Source organism: Emys orbicularis, chromosome 4, assembly GCF_028017835.1.
Source record: "Emys orbicularis isolate rEmyOrb1 chromosome 4, rEmyOrb1.hap1, whole genome shotgun sequence".
NCBI classification, from domain to species: domain Eukaryota; kingdom Metazoa; phylum Chordata; order Testudines; family Emydidae; genus Emys; species Emys orbicularis.
The window spans coordinates 108,482,522-108,499,801 of record NC_088686.1 but is presented as its reverse complement, the minus strand read 5'-3'; the positions used below and the strand labels follow the sequence as shown (position 1 = coordinate 108,499,801).

Here is a 17,280-nt window from a genome sequence, read left to right as displayed (position 1 = left end):
CTGGGACTCAGGAGACCTCAATTCTCTGCTCTGCTACAAACTGCCTGTGTGACCATGGGCAATTCACAGAGGGTTTGCTCATGCTATGGGGTGGCTGTGTCACTGTAGCCCCATAGTGTAGATGTGCGTGACAATGGGAAAAAGCTGTAGTCACTTCACCTCCCAAGTAATGGGAGCTAGGTGGACAGAAGCAGTCTTCTATCGATGTACACCGGGGGCTCAGGCTGGCAGAGCTACAGTGCTCAAGGGAGTGGACTTTTCACCTCCCTGAGAGTCTTAGCTTTGTCGACCTAAGCTCTAAGTGTAGACCAGGCCTTAGTCTCTGTGTCGCAATTCTTGCAGATGGGGAAAATAGCACTTCTCTACCTCACAGCAGTGTGGCATGAATAACTACATGGAAGGTTATGAGGGGCTCAGATAATATGGTGTGGAGGCCACATAAGTACCTCAGAAAGATAAGTGTCATCTTCATGTGTGACATCCAACTGTCATTGATGGTGGCAAAAGTAGAGGGAAATCCTGATCACTTCCCCCTATTCTCCTTTCTACCTTGCCCCCATACTGGGAGAAACAGGGGTCACATTGATTAAACCAAAAGGCAGCGGGCTGGATTCTCACTGGTGTAAATGCTGACTCACACCAGCTGAGGATCTGCCAGTGAATCTAAACACAGAAGAGGAAACACTATTTCACCTCAGCCTTTGGAGGTCAATGAGACAAATATTTTCACTGCTTTTCAGAAGTCAAGGACTCTTACTGAATTGAGCTGGGCCTGAGACAACCCCAGAATCAAACACCTGAACACTTGGGAAATTTGGGTCTGGACCTCAGCTTTGGCTGGCCCTGGCTCCTCCCCATGAATTACAATTTGAGCTCTGCAAGTTGAGATAAGGATGCTCATGCTTCAGGGTGTCAGCTGATGGCCTGCAGGGAGAAGGAGGGAATTGCTCCTCCCAGGTGGATCATTACGCAATTGGTAAGGTGCATTATGAGGGCAAGAGGCTGGTTTCATCTCGCTCCACAGCAGGAAATGTTGGCCATTGCCATGCCACTGCACAGGAAGGATGACCAGATCTGGAGTGACATCATATCCTGTTTTCCCCGCTGAGCCTCCAGATCTTGTGCTTCAGCATCAGCTCTGGTTTCCAAACCCAGCAGTAAAGATGAAATTGTCTCACACTTCATGCACTAGACAGCTCCCGCTGGGGAGGTAATCAAACCCAGCACTGCCTGTGGCTGACCCAGTAAGTACAGAAAATACAGCGCTTATCTTTCGTGCCCCACTACTTCCTTTTCAGGGAGCCCAGCTGGGACCAGCATGCAGACAACGAGCGCTTACCTTGTTCATGTCCTGCAGATACAGCCAAGCATTGAATGGGCGGCTGGCCAGATCCAAGTCCAACAGCTTCAGCTCTGCTACCCCGGTGCTGATGTTCCTCTCGTCCTCATCAATGCCAAAGACAGAAAATCTCAAGCTGTTTTCCTCCAGCGCAGACGGGTCCAAGGGGATGGAAAACTTCTCATCAAAGAAGACAGAAAAGGCACTCCTTTGAATCTGCTGAGAGAAAGGAAGGTTCAACACTACGGCTGCAGGAGACGAACATACTACTAGGGGGAGTTACTTGGGGGAGGGTGTTCTCCTTTTAAGAGCCGCTGAGACCACCTGGAAAGCTCTGAAAAAGATTCCCTTCCCAGGCAGTAAGTTAGCAGTTTAGTACATCTCTAAGTGGCCGGAACCATGGGTTCAAATCCCACCAGGATTGACCCAGCCCTATGTACTTCCGGGGTAGAGACAGATAGAGCTTCATGCAGTTTACTGGGTGGGAGGATCTGCCCACACAAGACCTTAAGAACCAAGGTTCTCTTTGGTTCTGTTGGTAGAAAGTCAGGGCAAAGTTTTCAAAGGGGCTGTCCACTGATGCTTGTTTTGCCAGCCTCACAGCTATCCTCCCACAATGTGCTAGTTATGTGCTTACACTGCCATTGGTGACACCAGACATATCTGTGCTCTACCTCACAGGGAGCCAGGAGGCTTAGGTAGTTCCTGTGTGTAAAGTGCTTCGATAAAAGGGGCAATCAAGGGTAGGAAAGTCCTTGTGTGAGTAGCAGAATTAAAGCAAGTTACTGCACCTAAAGGATGGCTCCTTGCTCCAGATGGAGGATGGATGGAGTCCTAGAGGACTGGAGAAGGGCAAACATAGCACCTATCTTTAAAAGGGGGAACAAAAAGGATTCAGGGAATTATAGACCAGCCAGTCGAACTTTGTTACTTGGAAAGATACTGGAACAAATTATTAAAGAGTCAATTTGTAAGCACCTAGAGGATAATAGGGTGAGAAGTAATAACCAACATGGATTTGTCAAGAATAAATCATGCCAAACCAACCTAGTTTCCTTCTTTGATGGGTTACTGGCCTAGTTGATGGGGGAAAGCCACAGACACGATTTATCTGGAGAAACGTGGTCTAGATGAAATTACTATAAAGTGGGTGCACGACTGTTGGAAAACCATACTCAAATAGTAGTTATCAATGGTTTGCAGTCAAACTGGGAGGATGTATCTCATGGGGTCACACGGGTCTATTCTGGAGCCAGTACTATTCAATGTTTTCATTAATGACTAGGACAATGGAGTGAAGAGCATGCTTATAAAATGTGCAGATGACACCAAGCTGAAGGAGGGGTTGCTAGCACTTCAGAGGGCAGGATTAGAATTCAAAATAATCTTGATAAATTGGAGAATTGGTCTGAAATCAACAAGATGAAAGTCAATAAAGACAAGTGCAAAGTACTACACTTAGGAAGGAAAAATCAAACGCACAGCTACAAAATGGGGAATAACTGGCCAGATGACAGACCTGCAGAAAAGGATCTCAGGGTTAAAGTGGCTCACAAATTGATTATGAGTCAACAATGTGATGCAATTGCAAAAAAGACTAATATCATTTTGGGATGTATTAACAGGGGTGTTGTATGTAAGACACAGGAGGTAATTGTCCTGCTCTACTCAGCACTGGTGGGACCTCAGCTGGAGTACTGTGTCCAGTTTTGGGCACTACACTTTGAGAAAGATGTGAACAAATTGGAAAGGATCCAGAGGAGAGCAACAAAAATGATAAAAGATTTAGAAAATGTGATCTATGAGGAAAGGTTAAAAAAATCAGCATGTAGTCCTGAGAAAAGAAGGCTGAAGGGAGAACCTGACATGTCTTCAAATACATTAAGGCCTGTTATAAAGAGACTGGTGAGTAATTGTTGTCCATGTTTGCAAGGTAGGACAAGAAGTAATGGTCTTAATGTGCAGCAAGGGAGATTTAGGTTAGATATTAGGAAAAGCTTTCTAACTATAAGGATAGTTATGTACTGGAACAGGTTAGTGATGGAGCTTGTGGAATCCCCATCATTGGAAATTTTTAAGAACAGGTTAGATAAACACCCATCAGGGATGGTCTAGGTCAGGGGTTGGCAACCTGCGGCACATGTGCCAAAGGCGGCACGCAAGCCAATTTTTAGTGGCACTCTGCTGCCAGTTGGGGTCCCGACCGCTGGCCCCGCTCAGCCCGCTGCCAATCTGGGGTTCCAGCCACCGTCCCCCTGCCAGCCGGGGTCCTGGCCACTGGCCCCGCTCAGCCCACTGCCAGCCTGGGATACCAGCCACCAGCCCCGCTCACCTCGCTGCACTATTATTTACTTTACATACAACAATAGTTTAGTTATATAATATAGACTTATAGAGAGAGACCTTCTAAAAACATTAAAATGTATTACTGGCACGGGAAACCTTAAATTACAGTGAATAAATGAAGACTTGGCACCCCACTTCTGAAAGGTTGCCGACCCCTGCTCTAGGTTTACTTGGTCCCTCTTCAGTACGGAGGGCTGGACTAGATGATCTCTCGAGATCCCTTCCAGCCCTACATTTCTATGATTCGATGGGGAAATTGAACTGGACTTGCAAGGCAGCTAAATAAGCAAATCAAGGTATATTAGGGCAGTGGCTCTCAACCTTTCCAGACCACTCTACCCTTTTAGATTTGTCTTGCAAACCCCCACGTTTCACCTCACTTAAAAACGACTTGCTTACAAAATCAGACATAAAAATACAAAAGTGTCCCAGCACACTATTACTGAACAATTGCTGACTTTCTCATTTTTACCACAGAATCACAAAATAAGTCGACTGGAATATAAACATTGTACTTACATTTCAATGTATAGTATGTAGAGCAGTATAAACAAGTCATTGTATGAAATTTTAGTTTGTACTGACTTCGCTAGTGCGTTTTCTGTATCCTGCTGTAAAATTAGACAAATATCTAGATGAGTTGATGTACCCCCTGGAAGACCTCTGCGTACTCCCAAGGGTATGTGCACCCCTGGTGGAGAACCACTGCATTAGGGGAAAGAGGAGATGGCTGAGACTCTTGGGACATAGCTTTTTTCTCCTGTGACATGGGACTGGTGAGGTTGTTACATTAATGAGCACTAGGTCATCCCTAAATTCCTCCTGTATAAGCATACTATGATTCCACAGGGCGAGAGCAAAATCACAAGCCTGTTCCATAGCAATAGCTGTCCCCACATTAGTGCAGAAATTTCAAAATAGGACTGAAGGAAGCACTCCAGGGGAGAGCTGCTGATGCAGAGAAGGTTAGGGATTGCTGAGCAATCACTATTACACAACTCCTGAAATGAAGCGGGGGGATGCAGTGTGTGGAGCACAGGGTAGGCTCTGCACTGTGTGTGTGTGTGTGTGTGTGTGTGTGTGTGTGTGTGTGTGTGTGTGTGTGTGTGTGTGTGTGTGTGTGTGTGTGTGTGTGTGTGTGTGTGTGTGTGTGAGAGAGAGAGAGAGAGAGAGAGAGAGAGAGAGAGGGGGAAGCTCTAGAGACACCAAGGCTTAAAGGAACCTTGGGAAGGGCAGTCAGAGAACCCCACCAGATGTGGTATTAACAAGTGACCCCCTCCCAAGTAGTGGGGCATTTGCGGGGGGGAGGAGTCTGTTCGATCCCTCCCCCCATTGCTGGTTCCCTCTCCATGTGACACCACAGCATGCAACAGACCAGCCAGAGAACAGAGTGGAGGAGAGGGGTTCGCTGACCTACCAGGACATCATCTTGTGAGGTGCTGAGTATCTTCCGCTGAAATCTGTGTGGGTTGTGGGTGCTCAGAACTGGGCAGGATGTGTGCATGTGCAAGGAAACGTGGGAATGTAGGGGCAGGAGGGAGGATAAATGGAGGGGGAGAATGTGCGGGGGAATGGGAGGAGAGAAACGGGCCCCTTCCCACTAAAGTGCCATAATAGGTGGCCTACCAGCTGCAGAGGGTCGGACGTGGCTCCTCAGAGACTCTCAGTGCTACTAGGGGATCAGAAGAATGGGTCCTGTGGCAAGAGCTCCCTCTGCCTCCCCAACTTTCCCAGGGACACTTAGGACTGAGCGATGGACTCCCATTGACTGTGCATGTGGCAGCATGTGGTGTTCGCCCGAGGCTGCTGCACTGGGCTAGCGCCAGTGAAACCTGCCTGACTAAACAGAACCTTGGCCTGTGTTTCCTGCATCCACTTCCATTCCCTGGGCTGCAGGCTGGAGGAGACGTGATCCTGTCTCGTGGGGTTCCCCCCACTCCTCTAGCTACCTGGGTAAGCCATTCCAGGAGGGACTCGGTGGTCAAAAATTTGACGTTTTAATTTTTTCCCTTTTCTCTGCTTCCTGTCCTAAAGCAAGGCCTGATCCTACACACCCTTATCCCCGCCCATAGTCCTTCACTCATGGGAGTTGGCTTAAGAGACCACCTGTGAGAGTTTGCAGGATCGGCCCCCTGTTGTGTAGCAGTGCTGTGCACTATTAAGACCTGTCATCCTCCAGCCCAGAGGTGGCCGCATTTCAATGGCAGGCAGAGAAATGCCTGGATTAGGGTTGCCAACTTTCTAATTGCATAAAACCGAACACCCTAGCCCCAACCCTTCCCCCAGGTCCCAACCCCTTCCCCAAGGCCCTGCCCCCCCGCTCCCTACATTCCCCCTCCCTCAGTGGCTCACTCTCCCCCACCCTCACTCACTTTCACTGGGCTGGGTCAGGGGATTGGGGTGTGGGAGGGGGTGAGGGCTCTAACTGGGGGTACAGGCTCTGGGGTGGGGCCAGAAATGAGGGCTCCAGGCTGGGGTGGGGTGCAGGAGGGGGTGAGGGCTCCGGATAGGGTTGCGGGTTCTGGGGTGGAGCCAGGGATGGGAGGGGGCTCTGTGCTGGGGCAAGGGGTTGGGGTGCAGGGGGGTGAGGGCTCCATCTGATTTTGCAGGCTCTGGCATGGGGCCAGGGATGAGGTGTTTGGGGGGGCTCAGGACTGGTGCAGGGGGTGCGAGCTTACCTCCGGCAGCTCCCAGTCAGCAGCGCAGTGGGGGGGCTAAGGCAGGCTTCCTGCGCCCCGGAAGCGGCTGGCTCCTAGGCGGAGGTGCGACAGGTGGCTTTGCGCGCTGCTCTCGCCTGTAGGTGCCGCCACCGCAGCTCCTATTGGCCACGGTTCCCGGCCAATGGGAGTGCAGAGCTGATGCTCAGGGTGGGGGCAGCACGCAGAGCCGCCTGCCAGCAACCTACTGGCTGCTTCCGGAGCACAGCGCGAAGCCAGGACAGGTAGGGACTAGCCTGCCTTACCTCTGCAGCACCGCCGACTGGACTTTTAATGGCCTGGTCAGCGGTGCTGACTGGAGCCGCCAGGGTCCCTTTTCGACCGGGTGTTCCGGTCGAAAACCAGACATCTGGTCACCCTATCCTGGATGCCTGGGGTTGGCTGTCTGGGATCCTTCTGGAAGAAATCTGCTGTAGAACAGAAGATCTATGATGATGTATAAAGTTATTTATCTCATGAGAAGGTGAGTTGTACCCAGTGCTGTATTCTCTCGCTTTAGTATCTGCTTGGCTAATGGATTTTAATATCACACGTTTAACTAAAAAGAACAAGTAATTAGAAGAGGAGCAAACTAGCAGCCAGCAATTCAGCTGATGCAAGCCAGCCTCTCTCTCTGGTGAAGTTAATGGGGTTATTTCCACCAGCTGAGGATCTGGCCCCTGAAAGCATGTGTCCCTGTGAGCCTCTCCCATGCCTTTCTCTGGTGATGCCTCGGGGCTTCCTGTCTCTCCTTGTGCTGTTTATTTTCTGACTGCCTGGTTATTCCTCCTCAGATCTGCAGTGCCACGGGGTGGCTCCCCAGCTGCAGCCTGCATGCCAGCACATCCGGAGAGCACTCTGATTCCCTGCCACGTGCTCCCTTGGCCTCTCCAGAGAGAATTCCTCGCCCTCCCTGCAGGGCCGGTTTACAGGGAACTTACATCTGCCCTCTGGGTAAAATCCAGTGGTGGATTTAGAGTTAGTGGGGCCCTGTGCTCAGCTTCATTTTTGGGGCCCCTCCTTGGGACCCAGCCAAGAAAAAGAACATTCTCTCTTATCTCCCCCCCCGCCCCCGTTTTTCATTCTTTTTTTCCTCCATCCTCCTCCTATAAGTAATAGAAAGTAAATGAAAACAAAGTGAGGTACCTTGATTGGTTTTGTAGTCTAACTTATTTTTCCACAGACCACTTGAAAATCGCTGAGGGTCTCGGCGGACCCTCTTAATGATCTTTCCAAATATTGTTTGTACCGTTAGCTAACTACTGTAAAGTGCTTTGGATAAGAGCGTTTTATAAAAAAAATGTGAAAAAACGTTGGGGTGCAGGGTCTGGCCAGGAGTTAGGATGTGAGAGGGGGCTCAGGGCTAGGACAGAGGGTTGGGGTGTGGAGCGCTTACCTGGGGCAGATTCAGTTTGGTGTGAGGGATGCAGGTGGGGATGGGGGGGGGGGGGGTGCAGGAGCTCCCGTTTGCAGCGGCACCCAGGAGCCGGCAAACAGGGCTGCTAACAGGGGAGTTTGAGTGGGAGTTTACAGGGGGAGGTGGAAGGGGAGGCAGGAGGGTGCGGTGTCCGGTGTGCTCTGTTTCCCCAGAAGCAGTGGCCAGAGACCATAGCAGCCATGAGCCAAGCAGCGGGGGACACAATGCAGATGATTGCATGTGGCAGCTGCGGTATGTACATGGTTCTAGCAAGGGCGCCTGAACAGAGGTATGTCTGTATGAAGTGCCGCCTAACAGAACTGCTAGAAGAAAAGATCCGAGGGTTGGAGATGCAGGTAGATACCCTGGTAGAGTTTAGAAGGGGATTCGAGCAGCTAATGGAGCAAAGGCAGGGAGTGGCTGAAGGGGAATGCTCAGGGGTGCAGGTGGAAGCGGGGGCTATGGTCTGTGAGGGGGGAATGTCGGGGGGAGAACAAGAGCAGTGGAAGCATGTGACCATGAGAAGCAGGCCAAGGAAAAGGAGGGCTAGTGAGGGGGAAATAGAACTCAGGAACAGGTTTGGGTGTTTGGATAACGAGGAGGGGAGGCAGCAGGTGGTAACTGATGGTGGGAGGCAGAGGAAGAAGAGAAGAGCAGCTAGTCCAATAGAGAGAGGGGAGGAGTTGATGGAGACAGCATCAATACTGAGCCCCGGGAGGACACAGGATGGCACTAGAGGGACTATAAGGGGAAACAGACAGGAGTTGCGACTACAGGGAACAGGGGATAGATTAGTAGATCGCACTGTCACCAGGCAAAGGCAGGTTTATGTGATTGGGGACTCCTTACTGAGGAGGTTAGACAGACCTGTGACCAGGGCAGACCCAGAAAACAGAAGGGTGTGCTGTCTACCAGGCGCTAAGATACGGGATGTGGACCTGCGGTTGAAAAGGATCCTAAAAGGAGCAGGTAAGAACCCCTTGATCATCCTTCACGTAGGAACGAATGACACGGCTAGGTTCTCGCTAGAGAGAATCAAGGGAGATTATGCCAGACTGGGGAAGACGCTTAAGGAAGTCGAGGCTCAGATTATCTTCAGTGGGATTCTGCCTGTTCCTAGAGAAGGACAGCAAAGGGCTGACAGAATTGTGAGGATAAATAGCTGGCTAAGGGAGTGGTGCTATAAGGAGGGCTTTGGGATGTATGGCCACTGGGAGGCTTTCGGGGACAGACAGCTGTTCTCACGGGATTGACTTCACCTGAGTAGGGAAGGAAATAGACTTCTGGGAGGGAGGCTGGCTCATCTCATCAAAAGGGCTTTAAACTAGGAATTTGGGGGAGACGGTTGGGAGATGTCCAGTTAATCTCCACGCCAGATTCCAACACTGAAAAGGAGGGTGAAGAGATAAGCACAGATATAGGTAGGGGTAGGGGATTGGACATAAGGAGGAGGGGGCGGATGGACAGTACGGGGTCCGTACCAAATTGCATAACTAATGGGAGAAAGGATAAACAGCATACAGTAAGATGTTTATACACCAATGCAAGAAGCCTAGGTAACAAAATGGAGGAATTGGAGCTCCTGGTCCAAGAAATGAAACCGGATATCATAGGAATAACCGAAACATGGTGGAACGGTAGTCATGACTGGAGTACAGGTATGGAAGGTTATGTGCTGTTTAGGAATGACCGGAACAAAGGTAAAGGTGGGGGAGTGGCATTGTATGTCAACAATGAGGTAAACTGTAAAGAAATAATACACTGATGGAATGGATAAGACAGAGTCTGTCTGGGCAATACTCACACTGGGTAAAAGAACTACTAGAGCCTCCCCTGGGATAGTGCTTGGGGTGTGCTATAGACCGCCAGGATCTAGCCTAGATGCGGACAGAGAACTATTTAATGTTTTTAGGGAAGTAAAAACTAATAAGAACTGTGTAATCATGGGGGACTTTAACTTCCCAGATATAGATTGGGGAACAAATGCTAGTAACCATAATAGGGCTCAGATGTTCCTAGACGTGCTAGCAGATGAATTCCTTCATCAAGTAGTAACTGAACCGACAAGGGGGGATGCCATTTTAGATTTGGTGCTGGTGAGTAGTGAGGACCTCGTTGAGGAAATGGTTGTAGGGGACAACCTTGGCTCGAATGACCATGAGCTAATTCAGTTTAAACTAAATGGAAGGATTAACAGAATTAAAACTGACTAAGGTTTACGATTTCAAAAAGGCCAACTTTAATAAATTAAGGCAACTACTTAGGGAAGTGGATTGGGCACACATATTTAGGGATCTAAAGGCAGATGGCGCCTGGGATTATTTCAAGTTGAAGTTGCACGAGCTGTCCGAGGCCTGTATCCCAAGAAAGGGAAAACGGTTAGTAGGCAGGAGATTTAGACCTAGCTGGATGAGCGAGCGTCTCAAAGGGGCGATTAAGAAAAAACAGAAAGCGTACAAAGAATGGAAGAGGGGAGGGATCAGCAAGGAAACCTACCTTATTGAGGTCAGAGCATGTAGAGATGCAGTGAGAAAGGCCAAAAGCCGTGTAGAGTTGGACCTCGCGAGGGGAATTAAAACCAATAGTAAGAGGTTTTATAGCCATATAAATAGGAAGAAAACAAAGAAAGAGGAAGTGGGACCGCTGAAGAATGTAGATGGAGTGGAGATTAAGGATAATCTAGGCATGGCACAATATCTAAATGAATATTTTGCGTCGGTGTTTAATAAGGCTAATGAAGGGCTTAGGAATAGAGGCAGCAGGACAGAGGGGAATAAAGGAGGGGAGATTGACATTACCGTATCAGAGGTGGAAGCCAAACTTGAACAGCTAAACGGGACTAAATCGGGCGGACCGGATGATCTTCATCCTAGAATATTGAAGGAACTGGCGCAAGAAATTGCAAGCCCCTTGGCGATAATTTTTAATGAATCTGTAAACTCGGGGGTGGTACCGTTGGACTGGAAAATAGCTAATGTGGTTCCTATTTTCAAGAAAGGGAAAAAAAGTGACCCGGGTAACTACAGGCCTGTTAGTTTAACATCTGTAGTATGCAAGGTCTTGGAAAAAAATTTTTGAAGGAGAAAGTAGTTAAGGACCTTGAGGTGAATGGCAATTGGGACAAATTACAACATGGGTTTACAAAAGGCAGATCGTGCCAAACCAACCTGATCTCCTTCTTTGAGAAAGTAACAGACTTTCTAGATAAAGGAAATGCGGTGGATCTAATATACCTCGATTTTAGTAAAGCGTTTGATACGATACCGCATGAGGAATTATTGGTTAAATTAGAAAAGATGGGGATCGATATGAAAATCCAGAGGTGGATAAAGAACTGGTTAAAGGGGAGACTGCAGTGGGTAGTACTGAAAGGTGAACTGTCAGGTTGGAGGGAGGTCACCAGTGGGGTTCCTCAAGGTTCAGTTTTGGGTCCGATTTTATTTAATCTATTTATTACTGACCTCGGAACCGAATGTAGGAGTGGGCTGATAAAGTTTGCGGATGACACAAAGTTGGGAGGTATTGCCAATTCGGAGAAGGATCGGGATATCCTGCAGGGAGACTTGGATGACCTTGTAAATTGGAGTAATAGTAATAGGATGAAATTTAATAGTGAGAAGTGTAAGGTGATGCATTTAGGGATGACTAACAAGAATTTTATTTATAAGCTGGGGACGCATCAGTTGGAAGTAATGGAGGAGGAGAAGGACCTCGGAGTCCTGGTTGACCGCAGGATGACTATGAGTCGGCAATGTGACGTGGCCGTGAAAAAAGCTAATGCGGTCTTGGGATGTATTAGGCGAGGTATTTCTAGTAGGGACAAGGAGGTGCTGCTTCCGTTATACAAGGCACTGGTGAGACCTCATTTGGAGTACTGTGTGCAGTTCTGGTCTCCTATGTTTAAAAAGGATGAACTCAAACTGGAACGGGTACAGAGAAGGGCCACTAGGATGATCCGAGGAATGGAAAACCTTTCGTATGAAAGGAGACTCGAGGAGCTCGGTTTGTTTAGCCTAACCAAAAGAAGGCTGAGGGGGGATATGATTGCTCTCTTTAAATATATCAGAGGGATAAATACCAGGGAGGGAGAGGAATTATTTCAGCTCAGTACTAATGTGGACACGAGAACAAATGGATATAAACTGGCCGTGGGGAAGTTTAGGCTTGAAATTAGACAAAGGTTTCTAACCATCAGAGGGGTGAAATTTTGGAACAGCCTTCCGAGGGAAACGGTGGGGGCAAAAGACCTCTCTGGCTTCAAGATTAGGCTAGATAAGTTTATGGAGGGAATGGTTTGATGGGATAACGTGATTTTAGTCAATTAGGCAATAACGTGCCATCGCTGGTAAAATGAGGGTCCGGCTGGAGAATCTTGCCTGTATGCTCGGGGTTCTACTGATTGCCATATTTGGGGTCAGGAAGGAATTTTCCTCCAGGGTAGATTGGCAGAGGCCCTGGAGGTTTTTCGCCTTCCTCCGCAGCATGGGGCAGGGGTCGCAAGCTGGAGGATTCTCTGCGACTTGAAGTCTTTAAATCACGATCTGGAGACTTCAACAGCTGAGTTAAGGGAAAGTGGGTGGGTCAGCTTTTGTGGCCTGCATCATGCGGGAGGTCAGACTAGATGACCATAATGGTCCCTTCTGACCTTAAAGTCTATGAGTCTATGAGTTTGGTGCTCAGGGCGGAGATGGGGATGGGGGGTGCAGGAGTCAGGGCAGGGGGTGTGGGTGGGGCTGGGTGTGTGGGGGGGAGTGCAGGAGTAAGGGCAGGGGGCTGGGGTGTGTGTGTATAGGGGGCAGTGCGCGGGTGGTGGGGGGCGCTCAGGGCTGGGACAGTCCCAGTTGCGGCCGCTGGGCTACCTTACCTGGGTCGCTGCCCCGCCGCTGCTCCTGTTCACTGCCAAAGGGAGCTGTGGCAGCAGCAGCACATGAGAGCTGAGATCCCCCTGGCCTGCCGCTCCCTTCCCCTGGCCTTTTGCCAGGGGCCGCCAGCAGCAGTGCAGCCAGGGACTGCACCTGCGCTGCCCGGCGTCCACAGGAGTAGGGCAGCAGGACAGGCACGGGCGGACGCCCCACCAGTGGAGCACACACGCCTGCCCTACAGCACCCCCAGCCGGCCCCTCACCTGCCTGCCTCACCTGGCCGCCTGCTGAGGCGCACGGGGCTGCCAGCGCCAGCCAGCAACAGGAGCCCTGGGAGGCAGCAGGAGCCCGGCTCACCAGCTGGGAGAACGCACCACACACTGCGCCTCCAGCACGGCTCTTAAACGGCTCCCTCCCTGCTCTCCCCGACAGCTTCTGCCCCCGCAGCGGTCCCCCCGCAGGGAGTGCTGGATGGTGCTGGGCTGCCCGGCACTGGGGCCCCCTGTACTTGGGGGGCCCCATGCCAGGACACTGTGTGTTTCATTGTAAATCCGCCTCAGGTAAAATCCATACAATTGGCTACTCCCTTCCAAATAATGCACTGGGCTCAGTGTGCTGCCTGGAGTGCTCTCTGCACATTTACTCCCCAGACTCTCTGCTGACTCACTTACAAGCCAGCTACTGAAGCAGTATCAGCCTCCAAATTGCTAATGGCCTGGAGGAGTTGATGGCCGGAGAGGCAGAGTGGTATTACCTCCAGCAGACGCCGGACTCAGAGGTCACTACAGCTCTTATAAACTAGAGCCGAGCCTGACCGAGTTCACGGGGTCTCACCTCCCTGCCCCCAGCTTTGTGGATGTTCACACCCGGATCAGTGCCCGCTCAGAACTTTGTGACTTCTCTCTCTCTCTCTCGGAGTGGGCCAATCTGCAGTGCTAAAGGCCTGATTCTGCTCTCACATTAGGTTTACACTCCACTGAGTCCAATGAAACCATCTCTGATTTTACACTAGTGTAAATAAGATCAGAAGCAGGTCTTAACCCTGGCCACCTCCAGATTGCGGAAGGTTGGGCTCAGATTGGATTCTGCACCCAAACTTAGCTGAAAGGAGGTCGTCCAGCAACTGAACAGAAAAGTTCTTCCCTGTCCCCTGCTGTTGAGTCTGGGGTGCTCTGCACTGCCACTGATGCAGGCATCACAGCAATTAATGACCAAATCTGCTATCCAGCAGGAAAACAGGGCTTCATTCCCAATGGGACAGGCTGTTTCTAACTGATCACTGCAGTGGCTGCACTGAGAAAGCATCTAGTTTGAATCAGGACAATTAGAGCTTTCTCTGAGAGCATAAAGCCATAAAGCAAGCCCTTCCTCCTCCATCCCTGCCTGCTTTCTCTCAATCCCACCCAGTGTGCGTGGGAGGTTTGCGGCATAGAGGAGAAAGCCTGCAGTGCTAAGTCAGGGACTGGTGCACTGTCCCTGAAAGGCAACGTTGTCCATTACAGGAAATCCCCTCCCCCACTGGTGGGGAGGAACTCAGCGGAGCTGGATTTCTGTTTCGCTGGCTTCTACTTAACAGAGGCAAACGATGCAGTTTTGGACCCAGCAGCCAGGTCGTTGGTGCAACAGCATCGTTTGTTAGCAGCAGAGCTCTTGCACGCATGGGATTGTGCCAGGTGTTCTGCCTTTCAGCTCAATCCGGCTGCCTGGTCCATGCTTCACAGGTGAGACATACTCCTCTGCTAATAGCCTGGCAGCGAGGGGGAAGTGCACTAAGCAGAGAGCCTGGAAACCAAGGCCATGTCTCCGCTCCAGCGGCACGGCTCTGGCGGTGGGGCTGTGCTGTAGACACTTCCCACATAGACAGATGGGGTTTTCCCATCCGTGTAGTTACTCCACCTCTCCAAGAAGCGGTAGCTAGATCGACGGTAGAATTCTTCAATCAATCTAGCCACGTCTACACTGGGGGTTAGGTCGATCTAACTGGTGCTCGGGGCACGAAATTTTTCACAGCCCTGGGCGATGTAGCTAGGTCGGTCTAATTTTAAAGTGTAGACCAAGCCTGTGAGTTCTGGTCTGACTTCTCCCTGCTGTTTACACTTCACTCGGTATAGAGCAAGGCCTCGTTACTTTCCAGAAGACAGCCAAATAGCATCCTGGCATTTTACAAATCAGTTACATGAGAGGCTGCATAAGAGCTCACCAGACAAAGCTTGGACTAGAATCCAGGTCTGTAATACAGCAGCTGCTGAGGCTTTTAGCACCAAAGATCCCAGGTACCAGCCCCATCCCAGGGAGTTGTGTTACAACAGTGTCTGGAAATGAGGTCACTTTCCTCCTGAGGTGTCAGTTAGATTTGTCAACAGTGACAGGGTCTGTTTCCCCCAAACCTGGCAGCTTAGATGCTTTGCTGTATTCATTCTGAGACAGGAACTAGAACCGAATGGCTGGTTGAAACAGAGTTTATAAAAGGAGGACTCATTGCCTGACTGGGTCCCAGTTCTGCAGAGAGTTGATACAGCACCAGGGGAGAGTGGGACTTCTTAGCAATCTCCCTCCCTGTCCCATATTCTCCCACTGACCCCATTCCAAAGGAGGGAGAGGAAGTCCTGAAGGAAGAGAGGGATGAAAGCAGCCCTCTTAATAAACACTGACAAGTTTCCAGCCATCTGACCCCTGTTGCTGATTCGATGTGCATGTTTCCCTGACAGCTGCGGGGGCCAGAATGCTGGTTTCACAGGCTCTGCACAGACACATAGCTAGGAAAGTTGGGGTGCTCCTACCAGCAGCTGCAGACGTTAGGTTCCAGCAGCCCCTGGGGTCTCCAGTGTAGTAATGCAAAGAAACTCCATTGAACAGATGGGTGAACCTGAAGGTTCAGATGAGATCTGGCTAAGCTCCCACTAGCTGAGCTGGGAAAACACCTTGGATCTGAAAAATGGGAGAAGGGACTCACCCAATCACAGGCTTTTTGTATCCATTCAGAGTCAGAGGCTCTGCTGCTCCCGCTTCCTGCCCTGGAAGCACCAACAGGCACAAAACCCATTAATTCATTTTTTTTAAAAAGTGAATCAAGATTTTTTGAACCCTCAAGACAGTTCAATTCAAGGTTCAGCCAAAGCTCGAGGGGCTCCTGCTCCTGTCTGATCCAGGCCCCCATCCATAATGAAAAGGGTTGACACCAGTGACCCTCCAAGTAGTTCAGTGCACTGTGGTGTGAGACCCTGAGTGCTTTTCTATATTCAGCAGCAAAGCAAGGTCCTAGGGAAGGGAGCACTCTGTATTGCTCTCTAGCGACTCCTCTGGCAGACCCTAGACACAGCAATTCCACCGGGGCACACCCCAGAAGTGCTGCATCTGTCAGTTAGTTATCATAATGGGCTGTCATGTCTTGCCACGGGACATTTGAAAGGCAATTCCTCCCCCTTCATTCTCCTATCACATCCGGAGCGCAGGGGCCTGCAAGAATTAATAACAACGCATGCAACTGCAACCGTGCAGGGAAATGCTCCCTGCTCTGTCTTTGGGCTTCACAATGTCATCACCAACAGTTACATTCACTTTCCCCAGCTGACTCCTAATTTACTCAGCCCCAGTTAGAAAAGCAGCAGGAGCCAGGCCCATCGGGCTGTACTTGTGTCAGCTCCAAGCACTGCCTGGCCTGCTCAGAGCTAGATGAGAGAGCTGAACCAATGCCCCATCTCGGTGTGAGGGCCTGCATGCCGTAGAAATGCAACATCCAGATCACTCATGGTCGTTAAAGAAACCCTGGTCTTTTTCACAACCAATGCATAAGCCCTGGTGTCCTGGCTAAATTCCAAAGTGAGTAGCTGCATTGAGATTAATCCCGTAAGCATTCTGCTTGGAGAACTGCAGTGAATGGGCTGTGCATGGTCACCCAATTCGGAGCACTCACATTCCCACCTGCTGTTAATCTGCTGACTCAGGCTCCCGGGAGAAAAATAGCAGCGTAGATGTTTGGGCTCCCTCTCCCTGGGTTTCAGACCCTGGGCTCCCGCCCACGTGGGAACACCTGCACTGCTGTTTTTAGCCGTCTAGCACAAGCCCCACGAGCCTGTGAGCTGGGCCTGAGACTCGCTGCCATGGGTTTTTTACTGCAGCATAGACGTACCCTAAGGGACTTGTCCAGGGTCACACATGGAGTCTGTGGCAGGAACTGAACCAGCTCTTCTGTGTCCCATTGCCAAGCCTTGGCCACAAAGCCATCCTTGCAGGGATTCAGGGCGAGTGTGCAGCGGACTGGCGAATGGGACAGTGAAGACCAGTAGCTTTAAATGAACTGGTGCTTCGAAAGGAATCAGTCTCCTCCCCAAGCTCCAGCAGACCAGCAGGCCTGCTATTCCCCAAGGACTGCAAGCAATCCCCCTGCTCCCTGCAGTGCTCACACTCAGCACCCTCGCTCTGACGTTCTCGAGACAGAGACACCTTCCTACTGCTTTCCTGCCCTCTTTCCTCCAAGGAGCGCCTCTCTAATGAGGGCTCTAGGGCTCAAGCGGTCATTGAAATACTATCTCATCTCTCTCTACACCAGAGGAATTGCTTAGCGCCGGTCCCAGCAGTACCGTGGTGGTGGAGGGACAATGGGTTCAGTGAGGAGCATAAT

The 17,280-nt window shown here is 50.4% G+C and overlaps 1 protein-coding gene across 3 annotated transcripts in view; it reads right to left on the bottom strand.

The window, feature by feature from the left end:
• Window positions 1-17,280, bottom strand: part of SYT12 (synaptotagmin 12) — a 41,944-nt gene that overhangs the window by 6,023 nt on the left and 18,641 nt on the right. For all 3 annotated transcript variants that reach the window (XM_065404182.1, XM_065404185.1, XM_065404183.1), the window contains one exon: window positions 1,340-1,555. In XM_065404182.1, the coding sequence (XP_065260254.1) occupies window positions 1,340-1,555 (216 nt within the window). The remainder of the gene's footprint in view (window positions 1-1,339; window positions 1,556-17,280) is intronic.